General features: G+C 41.0%; 1 protein-coding gene across 2 annotated transcripts; it reads right to left on the reverse strand.

Annotated features, from left to right (window-relative positions):
- Positions 1 to 233: 233 nt before the first annotated feature.
- Positions 234 to 14,973, reverse strand: COPB2 (COPI coat complex subunit beta 2). 2 transcript variants are annotated; one of them, XM_048314498.1, is made up of 22 exons: positions 14,884 to 14,973; positions 13,558 to 13,695; positions 13,219 to 13,305; positions 12,219 to 12,345; positions 11,065 to 11,213; positions 9,806 to 9,952; positions 8,653 to 8,752; positions 8,376 to 8,518; positions 7,955 to 8,154; positions 7,551 to 7,661; positions 7,197 to 7,285; positions 7,014 to 7,120; positions 6,590 to 6,733; positions 5,798 to 5,928; positions 5,290 to 5,497; positions 4,944 to 5,054; positions 3,914 to 4,128; positions 3,541 to 3,633; positions 3,281 to 3,461; positions 3,106 to 3,174; positions 1,375 to 1,464; positions 234 to 593 (listed from the first exon to the last, which is right to left on the reverse strand). In XM_048314498.1, exons 1-22 carry the CDS (start codon positions 14,884 to 14,886, stop codon positions 498 to 500), a joined length of 2,739 nt encoding a protein of 912 aa, XP_048170455.1. In that variant the 5' UTR covers positions 14,887 to 14,973; the 3' UTR covers positions 234 to 497. The 2 variants fall into 2 exon arrangements, with proteins under 2 accessions (XP_048170455.1, XP_048170454.1); XM_048314497.1 differs by having other exon boundaries at positions 1,375 to 1,467.
- Positions 14,974 to 17,861: the final 2,888 nt, after the last annotated feature.

Raw genomic sequence — 17,861 nt, forward strand, 5'->3', positions numbered from 1 at the left:
TTTTAGCTAGAAGTGGTGTCTGAAAGAGTAACTGAGCTGATACTGATGGTTACCAGTGGCAGATGGTAGCACAGTGACCAAATACCTCAGTGTATATGCTGAGAAAAGTCAGGTTAAAGTACTAATGTTCAGCTACTATGCTCCTGTTTCACAGATCTGTAATATACACTATAGAATTCTTAACAATTATACTATTCTTAGCAAATATTACTAGTAAATGGAGAACTGAGGAGTAGAATGTTTAAAAGGATTTATTGACTTGCTTGATAAATGAAAACATTTTTTAGTATGTTCTGGAGTAGGCCTACATCTTGAATTTCAACATACTGGAAGCTGATTCTCTTTGTACAGTTTCTGGGTCTGTACTTCCTTCTACATGTATATGGTCCACTTGTGATATAAAAATCAAAATAACTTGGAGCACATAGTCCACAGAACTTCATTCCTCTGGGTTTTGACCAAACTGTTTCCCGATTTGGTCATCTAAAAAAAGATGTTCACTCATCTAAGATCTCTTCATCCAGATTGATATCTGTGGTATCAATATCCTCCAAATCCAAGTTATCTAAGTCATCTTCCAAGTCCAGCAGTGTCTAGGGAGAGAAAAGACTGGATGAAGAGGATATTGCTATGGTTACATGTTAGGCAGCTTATGGGATGAATGGCTCTGTGGGATCTATCTGCACACTGCAAACCCCAGCTAAGGCAGTTGTGTGGAACACAAGCGCTAAAAGAAGCTGGAGAGAGCAGCTGTTTGCTTGGTAAGGAAGCATCTTCCACCATTGCAGCTTTTTACCATGTTCTGAGCAGCTGTGTTTGAACTTCACCCTTGTAACCCCCCACACCTGCTGAACTGGTCTCTGTTACTGTGTATAGTGTCTGCATACGGGGTGTGGATACAAAAATGCTGTTAGCAAGAAATTTTCCTGCTTCTTTCTAAACCCGTGAGATACTTTTCTCTCTCACGAAGATACTAGCAGAGTTCTATGAACTATGAACACCTGTGATCTTGCAAAGCCTTGTTTATGGTACAGCAGGAAAACATTCTGACAATGGATGTTTTAGGATTTTAGCCAATCACCCCAGGGGGGTGGCTGATCCTTTGTCCAATTAGACTGTGAAGAAAAGGTCTATAAAAAAGTTTGTAAAATAATTCAATCAATCAATCTTGCTGCACAATTCCTGCCTGCTGGATCTCTCTCCTCTCCTTCCTACAGCTGCAGGATACAGTAATAATGGGGCACGGTTCTGAACACTGTTCTGGGACTGTTGGAGTGATGTTTTCCAGTAGCTTTGTTAAATCACACTAATTAAAGTCTTTAAAGTAAAATTAATTGGGTGCTTATACTTCCCCTCATAAAACCATTTTGGTACCTTTTGATCTCTTGCTGGAAGGTTATCAGAATTCTGCACAACTGTCTTCATCACTTCTTGTTTAGGAGAGGGAACTGGTTCTTCAGCCTTCTTCTAAGGGCAAAGAAATTCCTTTAGTTTTTTTCAATTTAAATTCTTTCAACAAAACCAGGTAAACAACAGCAGACCTATAATGCCCCTTTCCCAGTGGTTCTCTTTCAGTTTCCCTCAGTTATTCTTGAGCCACATCTTCACTGTCACAAAGGATTCTAGTCCTCACTCCACTGGAGACTATTTCCCTCCCCAATTTATTTGAAGTAGTTGATGATGGGACTGATAAAATGAGAACAACCTTCAGAAAGTACCAGTACATTTCAAATACTGAAGTGCTGTCAGTGATTTTCAATGTCCTCAGCAGGAGAAATTCAGTTAGTTGAGACTGTGACAGCAAATTTTAGTAGTTGCTGGGCTTTAAAGTTCCATATCCTATAATGATTTAACACTTCATCTTCTCGCTTCACTGCTGCACAAGTTTTATATTAAGATAATTCATCAGTTAGTACTATTACTGAAGCAATGGTACTATTCAATTAACTGTATTTAATTATAGAATTAATCTGTCTCCTACAAAATGTCTCATATTCAGCTGTAAGAGACAGCTGGGGTTTAGGGCTTCTATGCAATCATGAGCTGAATGCAAAGATACACTGAGGTGCTGTTTTCAGCTTCTAATGCAAGCTAGTTCTCATATGTTTCAGGTAGCCCTGACAATGTTATCATCTTTAACAAACGTGCAGACAAGTTTGATTTTGCTTTAATGTTATTTCCTTCAATACACAAGAGGCAAAGAGTCACTACAGAGGCTTGAAAGTAACCTAACTTTTCTAGTCTGTCAGAAGTGTTCAAAACTATGCTTTGTAGTGCATCTCCTATGAGGAAAAACAGACAATGGAGAGGAGAGTTGTAGCTTTTCTGTTTCTCCCTCAGTTTCCAGCGCAGTTTTGGTTTTAGATGTTTATAGCCTCAAAGAGCTGTGCCAACATCACTGCCTTTATAAAGCCTTGCATTATGATTTTCATATACAAATGTAAAGTGTATTTGAGCAAAATTAGAGGTTGTCATCTTCTGTTAAGGCTCTGAAAAGCTTTAAGTGCTTGTTTCAGTCTGTATGCTTATACCTTATACTTGTCCTATTTTCTGCATAATAATTGGACAACTGAGGTGGTAAAAAAAATGAGTTTGTTACTTCAGATATTGATTAGAACCTGTGTTCAAGTACCCGAGCAGGATTCCTGGTCAGTTAGTTATGGGGCAGTGTTATTCCATAACCACGCAGCACCCTAGCCAAGAACACGAAGCATTTTTCATTGCTGTAATATGCAAGAGTTTCCATTTCCAGCTACTGAGCTTTTACAAAACCAGCTGCAGTCGAGGCAGTGATTGTAAATGCAATTGGAGTTATTTTTCTGTAAGATGAATTCAATGGTAAGACTCTGCAATTACTCACACTACAAAGGGTGACCCAAGGTAAGGAAGCACAGAAATAATTTCACAGTCAAGAATCTGTTAGCAGGTACAGATGCAGATTAAGAAGAATCTGAGGCAAAAGAACATGAAACCAACTGCAGCACTTACAGTCAAGGTAATAAAAGCAACAATTTGTCCATTACTGGTGAAATATTCTCCAGAGTAGATGTTACTGTAAGATAGCAAAGTTCTCCCTTACATTCATCACTCAGTAGAAACACTGACCTGAGATGTCATTATTCCAGAAGGCTCAAATCCTTTTGCTTCTTCAAGTAAGTTTCTTTCTTCATTTGGCTAGAAGTCAAAAAACCCCATTTAAGTGTTGCACTGAGTTGCTTAGAGCTGATTTTACACAGCACCAAGTGTTTTTCTTCTAGAAACAGTAAAACTTTCTACTTACAGTGACAAGGGGGTATTCCCTGGCTGGCCTCAAGTCAGCAAGACTTTGCTTGACATACTCTTCAGCAACAAAAGCTTCCTTTAATCCAGGGAAAAGATTTTCATATTCTGTAGGATCAGCAAGGGACTCAGCAGCTTTTTGATTGACTTTGGAGAGGTTCTCCCGCCAGAGTTTAACAACCCTGGAGATGCAAACCAGATTTGTTACAGACAGCTCATTCTGACAACATAATTCACGCTCTGCATATGCTTAGAAATTACCTCGAAACTTGGCTTGGCAAATACGTCCGTGCAAGAAAAGCGGCTTCAGGGAGACGCCCAGTTTTAATCAGGAGTTCCAAACATGAATCAAGCCTAAAAGATTTCAAAATGTGATTTTAACCAGTAAACCTAATAAAGACAAATTATTGTATTAGTTTAGCTGTTTATTCTATTACATTAACTTAAAGTGCTTTCATTTCAGATTTTAAATCTAGCAGTCATCATAAAATAGAATGAGCTTTTCTGAGAAGGACCAATGACCATCTTTCTCCATAGAGTTTAAATGCAGCTGTAGTTAACCACTTGAAGAACCTGAGGGCCTTGGCACTTGGGAAAGCAGAAAAGAACAATCAGAATCTCGTTTGCTACTTACTTTCCCTGCAGGAAGTAGCTCATAAACGCCACATTATTCTTGCCATCTTTTTCTGCACCTTCGGCTAACTTGTTCACCATGTTGGCATTTCCTGAAGCTGTGGCCAGGAGCAGCAGTCCTCCATAGTCTTGTGCATGGTGCAGACACTCCTGGGCTAAGCCAAACTGGCATTTACTAATGGCAAGCTCTGCAAGTTGCTTCCACTTCTGTTCTGACTGATTGTACAAAAAGGGGAGAGGGAGGGAAAGAGAAAAGCAAACCACTCACATTTCTGAACAGCATGTAAAGGTTTTCAGAGTGCTCAGCAGGAAAATACAAGTTTACTTGTGAAGGTGCTGTATCCCATGACTATACTTGTCTTCCCTTTGAGGTACTGTGATTACTGTAGCTTCCCAGCATGACACAGTGACTGTTAAAAGAGATCCCTACACAGCTGTAGTATTACATAAAATAAACAGCTCAGTAAACATGGAGGGGGGATGTAGGCATAACTTGGGAAATTTAACTGTAACAATCTCTCAAAGCTCCCAAGTTAACTTTCAGAATGCTGAAAGGCATTTGTGTCTACAACTAAGTTAACATTCCTTATAAATGACTTCATTATTTTACAGCAGGAACAATGAGATCGATTCTCTGCATAATAATGATGGGACAAATCACTGTCTGTCAGTTTTTCTAGTGCAAGCAGTCTAAGTTTGCCAAGGCTGGAACAAAGGTCTGAAGGCTTCAGCCCTGTCTTTCCTCCTCTCACTGTTAAGTATTGGAGATAAAGGCTTGGTTCTCGGCTCAAGTTTTGTGTTCTCCAGGAGTTTCTGTAGTTTTCTGAGCAGACAACATTCTTTGTCCCCATCCCACAAGACTCCTTTGAATTACAGGCAAAACAACTTCATCAAAGGAGCTGGGAGGCATTTCAGCTGTGTTTAGAGAGTTGTAGTGCATCCCCATATACCACTGTCTTTTCTTACAGGGCCTCTCAGATTCATGCTCATACTCAGAATCCAGGATGAATCACCCAAATTTATGTAATTACCTCTGCTTCCACTGCAAGCTGATAGGCTATTTTTAATTCTCCAAGTTGAAGAGCAAGTTCAAAACGATGCTCTGGATCTGTAGATACTGCAAGAGCTTGTTGTTTGAAGCCCTAAAATAAAAATCCGACAGTGAAGCTGGGACCTGTCAGGTCAAAATAATCCTAAATGCTAACCTAATCCTAAAACCACTCTGAACAGAAGGTTACAGTGTTCTCAAACAAATAGGGATAATTAACAAGAGTTAATGCTCACAGGTAATATGACTGAGTTTTGCTTAGCAAACTCAATTAAGAATGTGAATAAACTGATTTATTTAGTTTGATAACTAAGAAGTAGTTTTCTTGCCTGTTTTTCAAGAAAATGTGCGACTCTGATTCTCTGTTCTTTTGGAATTGTGGGAAGAACTTTGTCAGCCATGCCGAAATCTCTTCTCATCACAGCAGTTTGATATTCAAGCACTGAGACCAGCAAAGAGTAACTGACAATGTTTAGCTCTTTATCGCCCAAATACAGTCTGTTGTCCTTAGGAATATACCCCAAGAGATACATTGTTCTGAAACAAAACAAAGAATACTCAGCTTCAATAGATCCACTACACAACAGTCTGTGAAAAAGATTCCAGTAGTTCTTACTGTAGCAAGAATACTCCCGTAAAATATTCTACTTTTACTGGATGTGCACTTTCACACAGCACTGTTCATCCCTCCACAACTGCACTGCTGCCTCAGAACATCCAACTTGTTCCTACCTATCATGCTAAAGCAAGGCACAGCAAGCAGCTGACAGGGTTAACCTTGAACTCCCTTCTCTGAGAGAATCTTTTAACACTTCAACTGTGGAAGCAACAGCTCACCTGTCTAAGTGGGCAATGGTGACAATCTCTCCTCCAACATAGTAGTTGAGTCTGTTCACAGAACTGGTGTAAATAAAGCAGTCACCAACCCACAAGCCTGTTTTCACAATCTCCTGAATCTCACCAAGAACCTGCAAAGCAAATTTTGGTTAATTAGATACATAAAAAGATACTTCTAGGTAACAGAAAGACTATTACAATTTAAAATTTAATTCCATATTCTATAATAAGTAAATAGTTGGGCGAGTTGCAAATATAAGTTTAGATATAGATTAGAAGTACATAAATGATCATTTAGTTTTACATAAATGCTAACCTAATTCTTAACTAAGCCAATTATAAATCTAGGAAACAAGCACCAAACTAAGCATTAAGCAAGACAATCAAAGATAACTTTCCTTCTGAAATTTTGATTTCTGACATTTCACAGCATGAGGTTTTCTCACTTCTCAAACTTGAATAACATTTCAAAACTTGAAAATTGTAGAAAAAAAATTAAGCTATGACCCAAAAGTGCGTTTTAAAAACAATCTCTGTAACACTCTGACAGTAGTGAACAGATGAAGAGAAATGCAGGCATCAAGGTCTATTACTATTCTGGGATTCAGACAGGGATACACTCCCCAGGAATTCCAAGAAAATGATTAAGTGTTCCTCAGGCAGATGAACAATGTGTGATACTAAATGGTCTGGAAACTAAAATTTAAATTGGACTATGTTAAGGACTAAGTTTGCTGCACTCTCTTGCTTCTACCATCTCTAATCTTACTCTGCTTTTTGAATAGAAGGTACCTCAAAGGCATCTTCAATTCCATCTTCAGTGACACCTTCATGTGTTTCTTGGGCTGCTGCAACTTTTTCTGACAGGTATTTGAGAATGAAGAAGGACTCTTCTGTAGCAATGCACACAAGCTCACCCGAGTCAGACCAGAAAATCTGTATCATCAGAATCAACAGTGGCACAGTGTTAGACACCCCAGGCTAAGAAGGATGATGTGGACATTAAGGGTAAAACAACCTAACTCTAGAAGCTTAGGACTGAGAAGCCAACAAATACAGGAATTTTTTTTCTCTTTCTGCTACATGACTGAGATAAACTTAAGTTATTACTTTATTATTGACAGCTTGGCTTCATGCAAGACAATCAGTTTAGTAAAAAAATATAAATCAGTAAACACAGACAGGTAAATAACTTCAGTTCCACGTAGAAACTTACATGTTTGGGCTGGATTTCAATTCTGCGAATCAGTTCTGTGTTCTCCCAATCATAGAAAGCCAAGCCATTAACAGATCTGACTCCCAACAGAAAGCCACCATAGATGCCTGCAAGAAAATAAAGGTGGAAGAGATCCTCATTGTGCAAAAACCACACCAACATATCTATTTCTAAAGTACTTACCTTCTGCTCCAAAATCAGGTTTGAATGACTTCTTCTCTTTGAAATTTTTAAATATCTTTACAACACTGTTGCTCTCCCTGATTGCATATCTAAATAAAGATTAAATTGGAGAAAAACCAAAACAATTATTCAGTTTCTAAAGTAGTAAATGACTAAATCATAAGCTGCTACAAAACACCTGCATTTCAGTTATCTTCTAAAACTAGCAGAGTGCTAAAAATTCAAACTTTTAAAGCAGGACAATTAATTATTAGAAGTTCATTTTACATGCATCTTTTGGTCTTCATGGCCTGAAAACTAAACTAAAGTAACAGCAGTAAATGTAATACAAAGGAAAAAATGTGCAAGACTTACTCTGAAGAGTCATGTGCCCACACAAACTCCTGTGCAGAACCAAAGCTCTTGTTCCTCAGAGCCATGGCTGTGTAGATGATGTATTCACCATCACCACACACCACAACGAACCTGGGGCAGGAGAAAGAGGCATTTGTCAGTTATCTCTGTTCAGTTCGATAGGCAGCAGCAAGAAGGCAAATTATCTGTAAAGGTAAAGGCTCCCATGGCCAATGTAATCACTGCAAACAGACAGAGCATGAGCTTTATATACTCCTAAAACATCATGGAACTGGATTTCCTTCCTGCATCGTGTTCCCTCTGCTCTCCACTGAGCAGCTCTTGTACCTTGTATCCCTTTTAGTTTAGCCTGTTAACAAACGCCCCCCAGCCAATTCAAGAGAAGTGATAAAAGAATGTATTACCGTCCATTAGGGTTGTGCTGAATTGTCTGAGGATAGATTTCACAGCTGCCCATATCCTTCACAGCCAGTGGCAACCTCTCTCCATCTTTGATTTCAGCATCTCCCATAGCTTTCAAGTTAGCCTGTTGGACTTCGGAATGTTTAGCCCAAATAATTTTTCCATTTGCATCCATGGACATGGCAGGTTCTTCACGACCAAGCTAGAAAGTAAATAAGAAGTTAGGCTATGAAAAAAATACATTGATGGTTTTCTTTTCAGTTGAAAATATCAAGTGAAATAGTCAGTCTCTATAAAAAAAAAGCCAATTAAAACGCCAGTATTTCAGTATTCTACACATTATCCCAGAATGAGAAATCAGTTGTTCTGCACATAGAAGACAGTGATGAATCACAATTTCTCATTTCAAACCATTAATTGTACCTTAACAATAATGCTGCCTTCATCATATCCCAAAGCTACGTTATTGGAGCCTCTCAAGCTGGCCACACACCACACCCTCTCCATGCCATAGTTCAGGGTGCTCTCCAGGCGGTAAGTGCTGGAGTGCCAAATGCGCACCGTTCCTAGGGAAAAACAAAGGGATGGATCCTTTAATCTCTCCTAAGTGTGAGGGCTGCAGGTTTGCAGCCACACCACAGGAAGAGTTCTCCCCTAAGTTCTTTTCCTGTCCTTTATAAATCAGAAAACACAAAATTACCGTCTTCGGAGCCAGTGATGATGATGGGCAGCTCTGGATGGAAGCTGACGCATGACACATTCTGAGCATGTCCTTCCAGTGTTTGGACACAGGTTTTATTCTGAAAGAAAGAGAGAACACAGTGCTACATTTTAACCTTTATTTCTTAAAACAAATCTCCCCCAAATCCAAAATATATCTGAAAACTCTCTAGATTTCTTACATTTCCAAGGCGTTCAAACAACAGCACTAAGCTATTGAAAACTGTGATTGTATTCAGTTGTACCTCCTGCCCAGAAGAAAATATTTATTTCTCTTGACAGAGGCCTTTTCCTCTATTTTCAGATATGTTAATGCCTAGAAAATATGCTTTCTCAGAGCTGCATAGCACAACTGATTAAAGCAAGATAGCAAGCTGAATTCACTGCAAAAAAAATCGTAACAAAGCATTGCATTGCAGGTGAAAACACATCTAATTTAGGTCTTTGGTAAGAATGTTCATTCACACAGTTGTGAAAGAGAGGTTTACTCTGCTTGAGATAACTAGGATTGGAGCATGTATCTGGAATCTCCAGCTGTACATGGTGGCAAAATTTCAAGCACTGTTGTGTATTATTCATTACTGCAGTGAATGCTTAAATTAACAGTGCCAGCTTTAACTTCTGGGCTTGCATTTACTCTGAGGCAGTTAAGTTTTAACAACCAGAAAGTACCACCTAACAACTTTTGTCTTGCCCTTCTGGCCATTCAGATACTTGTACACAGGAGGAACTTTTGAGTTCTAGGGTCCAGCAACAGAACTGAACCCCTGGATTAGATCTCTCTTTCCTGTAGAGCATTCAAACAGGGCACCTCATGACTCCTGCCAAGGAGAAGCACACCACATGTGTGTGCATGCAACACATGAGACTGTGCCAATGTGCACAGGATGAAAAAGGAGGGGGGGACGCAATAAAGAATGAAAAAAAGAAAAAAGAGAAGTGGAAGGATGGAAAGAGTTGATACAGGAGCAATATTTACACTTGAACACAGAAGAGGAACAGCTTAATCCACAAACATGAAGCCTAAAAGGGAGGGATCAATTTTGTCACAAGGAAAAAGTCTAATGCTAACAACAGAAACTTGATACCAAATGTGGCAGCCTGCAAAGGCTCCTGAGGAGTTGAGCACTCACCTGGTAGTCCCAGATCTTCACCAGCCGGTCATCTGCCCCTGAAATGAGGTATGGCTTGTCCCCACCACTGTAATAGTCAATGCAGTTGACTCCTTTCTCGTGGCCTTCCAAGGTGAAGTTGGGAGATGATGATCCGAGCTGCCACACCTTGCCAGAAAAGACCCAACAAAACACAACCATGTGTACTTAGTGACCTTTCGTGTCCAGGTCACCCTTGGCAAACACGGCAGGTATCCAGAGGTACTTTACAAGTCCAAAGAGAAATAATACAGAATTCCAAAGACACAGTTGCCACCTCAACAACTGCTCAGTCAACTACCAGTCCCTCCCCCAATAAACACAAATAACATGCTGAATTGCCCATGTTCTGCTCATACCTCTAAACAATGAAATTGGTTTCTTTAAACTTTTTTTTAAGGACATGAAACCATATAAAGCACTGCTTTTAAGAAGTAGTATATGTTTATAAAATTAACTAGTAACTAATTATTATCATACATGAGTTTCATCCAAATGTCTTGAATTTTAATTTTTCCAGTTACGTTAAAGAATATAAAATCTCATGTTAAATGAAGATACAAAATGAACCAAGTCAAGTGTAGCTATACTACTGTTTTCTCATCATTGTTTATCACATCAAATAAACACCTCAACATCTGTGGACATGTGAAATCAGTGGTGGCTTTGTACAGCCAATATACTGATAATGAACAGGAAATGTGAGGAAGTGTCACTGCTCAGTGGCTGCAAACCTGTAGTCACAGATATTTAGTTATAGCTGCACAGCAAATGAGACTCATCAGGGTCTGCCATGAGAAGGCTGAAGGCATCTTTGGAAAGAATTCAATGCATTGGCTAAGGACATGATAGTAATGGGAGAGACACCTTTACCAGGGTTTAGTTTTTTCTTTTAATGCACAGTTAAAGTCTTTATTCACTATATAGTTTCAATATGCCCAAACCACTCACTGACAGTATAACCATTACTCCTCTCCAATATTTCTGTGTAGTCCAAATGGAGATATAGCACTTAAAAGAGTTTTAAGAACTACTTTTCAGTGATTAGAGGCAACAGGTAAACTGATAAATTTACTGAATTACTAAGCAGGTGCCTGGACCAATGTCCAGGTCTTTGTTCAGTCAAAATTCTATTACTGCATCTGCTTTTAAGAATACTGACCCATCATCCATACAGGATTATTGGTTTGTGTACGCTGATATCACTTAATGACTAAAAAACCCAAATATAGTTTCTCTACCTTAATTGTCCTATCCAAAGAGGCACTGGCAAACTGATTGTTGTCTTTTGGGTTTATGACAATCTGCATGACGTAATGGGTGTGTCCTTCAAAGACCTGAGAACAAGACCATTTTTTATCCCAGTCCCAGAGTTTAATCAGCATGTCATCTGAAAAAAACCACAAACAACAAATAACCAAGCTTCAGTGAGTGATAGCTACCTTCTTAAACTGCATAATTCTCCATCACTTCATGTTAAAGGCTGGAATAATCTGCTAATAATCTATTTTCATCTGTAGGACTACCAGTCCTGGCAGAAGGACTACAGGGAGTAAGAGTTTCTCAAAAAGGTTGTCCAGTACTGGTGATAAAACTAAAAAGAAATACCTCTGTCTTTAAAAAGGAGGTTAAGAATCAAGGTATTGAATTGTTAATCTTAAAATAGTGGGCAGACATTAAGCAATTGGCCCTTTGCTTTGTTCTGCAGCACCTGCTCTGGGGAGTGCTAAGGATGAAGCAGAGACAGCGAATCTGGGTCCTTAAGTACCTTCAACAGCAAAACACAGAAATACACAGTGCCTGTGACTCACAGAGCTCTCTGCAGTCCTGCAGAGACTACATTAGTGTAAGGTTTCCAGGAAGGAAAAGGACTCAGCAGCACAATCTAAGTGTTCTTGGGCAAGGTCTGATGGGACACTGGGGTCTTCCTCAGTAACACAGATCACCTCAAAGAACAGAGAATTCAGTGGTATTTTGGGAAAAAAAGATGAAAGTTATCTGTTGCTTTCAAGTCAGATTCCCAGCTAAAAACTTACTCCAAACCACTATGAAATCTTTTAAAAAACACAACTTGAGCTGTTATTAGAGAGTTTGCCACACTGATTAGCACATATATGAATGCTTCTTCTGGCAGATATTAAGAGAGAAGGCTCTTTGCTCTTCTCTGACAAGAACATAAGCCATTATATTTTAAATTGTAAGTGCAGTTGATATTCCACTAAAGAAACATGAATGCATCTAGCAAAGAAACAACAAAATGACAACTGTCACACTGGCTACTTGCTCAAGGAATCCTGAGTCTTCCCAAGAAGACTTGCAATCCTTCACTGCACAGAAAACAGGAGCCTGAAAATAGCTGGTTATCGAACATGAAAATATCCCAAAGGACTCTCACCACTGCTTGTCAGGATGAAGGGCTGTGTGGGGTGCACAGCAATGCACCGGACGTAGTCGGAATGGGCTTCAAACATGTGAACTCTTTCCAGGGTGTTGTAATTAAAAACTCTGATCTGCATGTCATCCTAGGAAAGGGAAGAAAAGCCACATGAAAGTAAGTCTCTTGTGCAGTGCACCTTCTATGCAATGCAGGGGAGGTAGGTAAAAACATTCCACCATTGAAGATAACAAAAAGTTTAAAAATTTTTGTTTGCTAATGATGCAAACTATACTTGGATTCAGGCGGCTATAAATTACACATTGCTGTTCCAAGTCATTTATGAAATGGAAAAAACTTCAACCAAACTTTCGTTTCACAAGTAACTGGGTCATGGCAGCATAAGATAACAAAATGAAATGTCTACTCTGTGTACAGGGCAGAAGACTAGGAAATGAAAGTTGAGACAAAAGTATTTCAGCATTACCTTAATTTAGCCAAAAAATATTCACTCCATAAAGAAAAATGTGTTACCAAGACTAGAATACAACTATTCCTCCCAAGGTAGATTCACTGACTAAAAGCAGAGATTTTTTTCTACAAGTGAGCAAAATGAAAAAATTTATTTTTAATATATCCAAGAAGAAAAGTAGAAAGCAATTTCTAATTCATCTTATCTAGGATTGTCAATAGTTTCATTTTAGTTAAATTAGCACCAATAATATTGAGTCAGAACTGTGTGCTGAGTATGTTCCAGTTAGCAGGAAAAGCTGAACTACATCTACCCGGCATTACCTGCAGAGTTAGTCACCTTAGCAGCTTGCTCTCTTTTGAAATGAAAAGTTTAAGCTTCTAAGTTTCCTTAAAGGAGAAAATTTCTGGGAAACTGTAGTGAAGTATTCCCTTCTCCTCTACAAATTCATATCAGGTCAGATTATTACGGGATGCACAAAGTAACAGCACGACAATAAATTAGAGAAAGCGCAGCTGCATAAGAAACCACAAGTGGAGAACAGCTTACAGCTCCAGTGACAACCCAGTTCTTCCTCGCCACGAATTTGGCAGCTCTCACGGGCAGGTCACACACTTCAAAATTCTTCACCAGAGTCTAAAAATAAAAATAGTTAAGTTTATAGCACTGGAGAAAATACCAATTTTGAAATCAGCTCTGTATACTTTCTTAACAGTGTCCAATATGTCACTTGTCTACTGATACAGTGACTTTTGTACTCAGACAGAGGAGAGCTCAGTCAGTTAGTGGGAGTGATTGAAGATTCTCGTATAAATTCAATTTTTCAACACCAGATACACATCTGTCAGTTCTGAATATTTCATAATAAGGGACAACTAATGCCATCACCTGTGTTTCATGGTTCCAAACACAAACACTGCCATTGTAAAGGCTGGCCAGCATCCATGGCTCCGTGGGATGCAGGTCCACGCTCTTCACCCGGTCAGACCGGGCTGTCAGCTTCCGCTTGATATCGAGTCGGAGAGGCTGGGGGGGAAAGAATTGGGAATACCAGGTTTTTTAACAGGAAACTGGCACAGAACAGGGAAAAGGAGAGCTGAAGTTTACTCTTAGAATAAAAAGAGCCAATCCTGCTTTTCAGGCAGACAGAAGGTTACTACTCTTTCCTACGCAGCTGCGTATTTATTTTTGTAGGAAGCATCACATCCCTACCAATGGCTATGGGTCTGTTTAATTTAATTCTGCGAAATTCAGAATTTCTTCATACTGTAAAAAGTATCTCCAGTAGAGTCAAAAAAAAAAAAAAAAAAAGATGCACTGCACATCTTCCTGGTGTCCCCGAACTATGAAAGCAAAGCAAAGAGAACTTGCTCCTAACATAAATGTTAGAAAATTAATCTTCCTGCTACTTCGCCTGACAAATCAGGAAGGAAAGTCAGTTATGACAATAGAGCACAACAACATTTGCCCATTATAAATTTGCTTGCATTCGCAATTCCCAAATTACATTCTAGAATGGAACACTATGTTGTAGAAACTGAGAGGAGGGAAAATTTAAGTCTTTCCCTTACAAAAAAGGCTCTGACCTTCCACTTTCATCGTTGGTAATGTAAAGCCAGAGTATTTAAAAGGCAAGGTGATTTTCTAAAATATTCGAGGCATTACAGATTCATTTAGACAGTCATTTGAGATCACTTAACGCTGCTTTTATCTCAGAGAACTTAGTGGATAATAGCTGATCAAAGAACACTGCATGTATTAATAAATCCTGCACTTACATATGTTAGACATTGCCAGGAGATAAAGCCACCTAGTTATCATGTAGTGCCTGTATTACAGACATGACATCTGACGGTAGAGATCAATCTGGGGTTCATTCTCCTGCTACAAACATTGGGAAGGCAAGCACAACTACACTTGATTCTTTGCTTATCCTTGGAACTGCTGGGATCTGCGGCTCCCAAGGGCCGGGAACGGCCGATCCGAGGGCTGAGTGCGACACGCACTCCGAACTCCGGCACAACTGCTCGGTCGGTCTGAGGAGCACCCCGCGGGCAGCACTGCGCTGCCGCTCCGGCCCCGGCCCCCTCCTGCCCCTCGGCTCCGCCGATCGCGGGGCTGCGCTGCCTCGCTGGGGCCGGGGTGGGACGGTCACCCTCCCGCAGCGGGGGCGAGGGCACCCCCCGGACACCGTCCGTCGCTGCCCGCGCTCACCATGGCCCCGCTGCGCCGCTCCGGTGCCGCCGCCCGGGCAGGATCCGACCTCCGACGTGGAGCTTCCGGGCCCGCCGCTCTCGCGACAGCGCCGCCGGGGCGTCCCGGCGTCTCGCGAGAACGAGGCGCCCCAGTGGGATGCCGGGATATGTAGTCGGCTGCGGCGGGCCGCGCGGCGCGGGGCAGGTTGGGAGTTGTAGCTCCGCGCGCTGCCTCAGGAGCGGAGGGGGGCGCTGGGAGCCACGGAATCACAGACTTGGAAGGGAGCCGCGAGGATCCTCGAACCCAGCTCCTGACCCTGCAGGCGACACCCCATGGAGGGTCACACCATGTGTCTGAGAGCGTTTTCCAAACAATTCTTGAATTCTGTCAGGCTTGGTGCTGTGACCACTGCCCTGGGGAGCCTGTTCAGTGCCCAACCTCTGTGTGAACAACTTCTTCCTGATATCCAGTCTCAGCCTCCCCTAACCCAGCTCTCTGTCGTTCCCTCGGGTCCTGTAACTGGTCACCACAGAGCAGAGATCGGTACCGGCTCCTCCGCTTCCCCTCATGAGGATGCTGTAGATTGCTGTGAGGTCTCCCCTCAGCCTCCTCCGGGCGGAACAGACCAAGTGTCCTAACCCACTCATACAGCTTCCCCTCCCTCACCATCCTCGTGGCCCTCCTTTGGACACTCTCAAGTAGCTGAATGTCTTTTTTATGTTGTGGTGCTCAAAACTGTGTCCCCGCAGTGTCCCCTCAGAGTCCCTTGTGCAGTTCCCCTGTGTGACCTTGGACTTCTCAGTCAGAGGATGGTGGTGAAGAGCTCCCGGGCAGTGCCCAGGTGTGACTGGTCCCGTTCCCCTCAGTGCAGTCTCAGTGTGCACCATGGTGACACTGGGTGAGGGGATAAGTCCTTGGTGACAGTGCTATGGAGTGACCCTGGCAAGGAGCCCAGCATGCCCATCTGTCTCAAAGACAAAGACATGAGCCTAGTCAATCCTGCAGACCTTGAGACAGGCAATGTGACACATTTCTTAATCATTTTGCTGGCTAAAGTTGCTGCAACTCCAAAGAGCGTCTAATAGAAACATGGGGAATGTGAGGGTTTGGGAAGCACCAGAGCACAAGGAACCACTGTTGGGGGAATTTGTCCTATCCCTGCTGCCAGATTGAAGTTCCATCTCTAAAAATTGCATCTCCCACATTTCGTTGTATAAAGGAGAGGAATGACAGAATGACACAGATGATATTTATATTCGTTGGGATTCAGTTAAAGAAAATTCTCCTTTTGATACAAGTGTTCAGCTGGGGATTAGGAACCCTGTGTCTTGTATCCCACAACACTGCAAGAAGGATTACACTGGCCTGGAGTGTTTGCAGTCTGAAGGACATAAACAAAAGGGAGAGAGACAGAACAGTTACTGCAATTCTTGTCACTTTCACTCCAAGGGAGAAAAGACAGATAATTAAAACTTAAAAAAACCGCTACAAGTCTGATGAAAAGTGAGAAGATAAATGCCTGAAGCAAGAAAAGGGGCACAGTATTGTCAACTGCTATGGGTGAGTTTAGACTTTCAGCTTTCTTCAAGTCTTGCTTTCCACTTTGAATTCATGACAGTGATGATTCTACAATGTAATGAATAATACTTAAAATGTTTGAGTACAGAATTTGAGGATGCAGAATCTGGATAACCTTGCCTAAAAGGAATGATTTGAGTAAAATTTATGAATTTTGAGTGTAGTGCATGACTTTTAGATGACTGAGGTGGAATACTGAAAGAAGAGATGTAGAGGAAAGTGACCATAATAGAGAATGTAGGTAGTGGGGGATATACAGCACACACGGTATGTTTTTCCTTGAAAAAGTCAATGAAGTCCTGTCCAGAGAGAGATGAGACTATTACAGGGCAATTAAAGATGATCAGCAAGGTAAGGGAAAGATGAAGGTGTAGAGCGTGTTAGTCAAGAAAATAACAGCAGAGAAAGGAAGAAATTATTTTGCTGTTAGCTTCTCCTGGGAAGTTGTAATAATAGAAAAGCTGAGGGGGAGAGAAAAAGCACAGGGTATATGCCAAGACTGACCTTATAGTAGGAAAGAAGAAATGAAAAAAAGCCATTAAATTCAAAATAAGAAATATCCCTCACAGCTGTTAGAGGCAAGTTTACCAGTTGGGTACCAGTTTTGAGTCAAAACTGTGATCCATTGTGGAAATTAAATATGTACACAGAGAAAATATATTATGTATTTGTTTGCCTTTCACATTCTTTCCTGTGTATCCTTTACTGGCCACTGTTTCACCAGAGGCTGTATACAAAACAGCTGGAGCCGTGGGATGTCTCTAAAAAGTCTTTTAGTACAGAGATTACATGAGAGCAAAATCTCTACTTCAGGTTCTTTTGTGTGACTCGACAGCTATTCTTATGCTTGTTTACTGAAAGATATTATTCAGGTAAAAAAACCCTAACACAGTGTTTTATTCCAGAACAGTGAAACAGAGGTGACTTTGTTCCTTGTGGGCGTTGCCCTGAAGTTCCTCAGTGCTGCCCCTTTCTTACCTCTGCCTGCTTGGCTCTGCAGTAGCACTTGCTGCAGCTTCCCTGGAGCAGCACACCTGTGCTGGGCATTTGGCTTTTTCCTCCCGGGCCTGAAAGAAATCTGGCATTTTCTTTACTTTGGAGGAAGGGCACAAACCTGAGTTTGCCTGTCTGCTGTAGCTACTTGATATCTTTAAGACCACAGACAGGGAAAGGGGAGAGAAGAAAATGATGTAGGGAAATGATGTGAGATGGCAGATAAGAAGAGTGCAACTACAGGCCTGGCTTCCTTCAAAAACCAGAATAAAGCTGTACAGAATATTTACAATGCAGTGTGAAGGGCCATTCCACAACCGCCTTCTTGTTAGGAGCACAACCAGCACTTCTGTAAAGTGTGGATATAGGTGTGTATACAAGTGTGTAATAAAGGAACTGGTAATAGGGTGTTGCAGGACACATTT

Source organism: Corvus hawaiiensis, chromosome 10, assembly GCF_020740725.1.
Source record: "Corvus hawaiiensis isolate bCorHaw1 chromosome 10, bCorHaw1.pri.cur, whole genome shotgun sequence".
Taxonomy (NCBI): domain Eukaryota; kingdom Metazoa; phylum Chordata; class Aves; order Passeriformes; family Corvidae; genus Corvus; species Corvus hawaiiensis.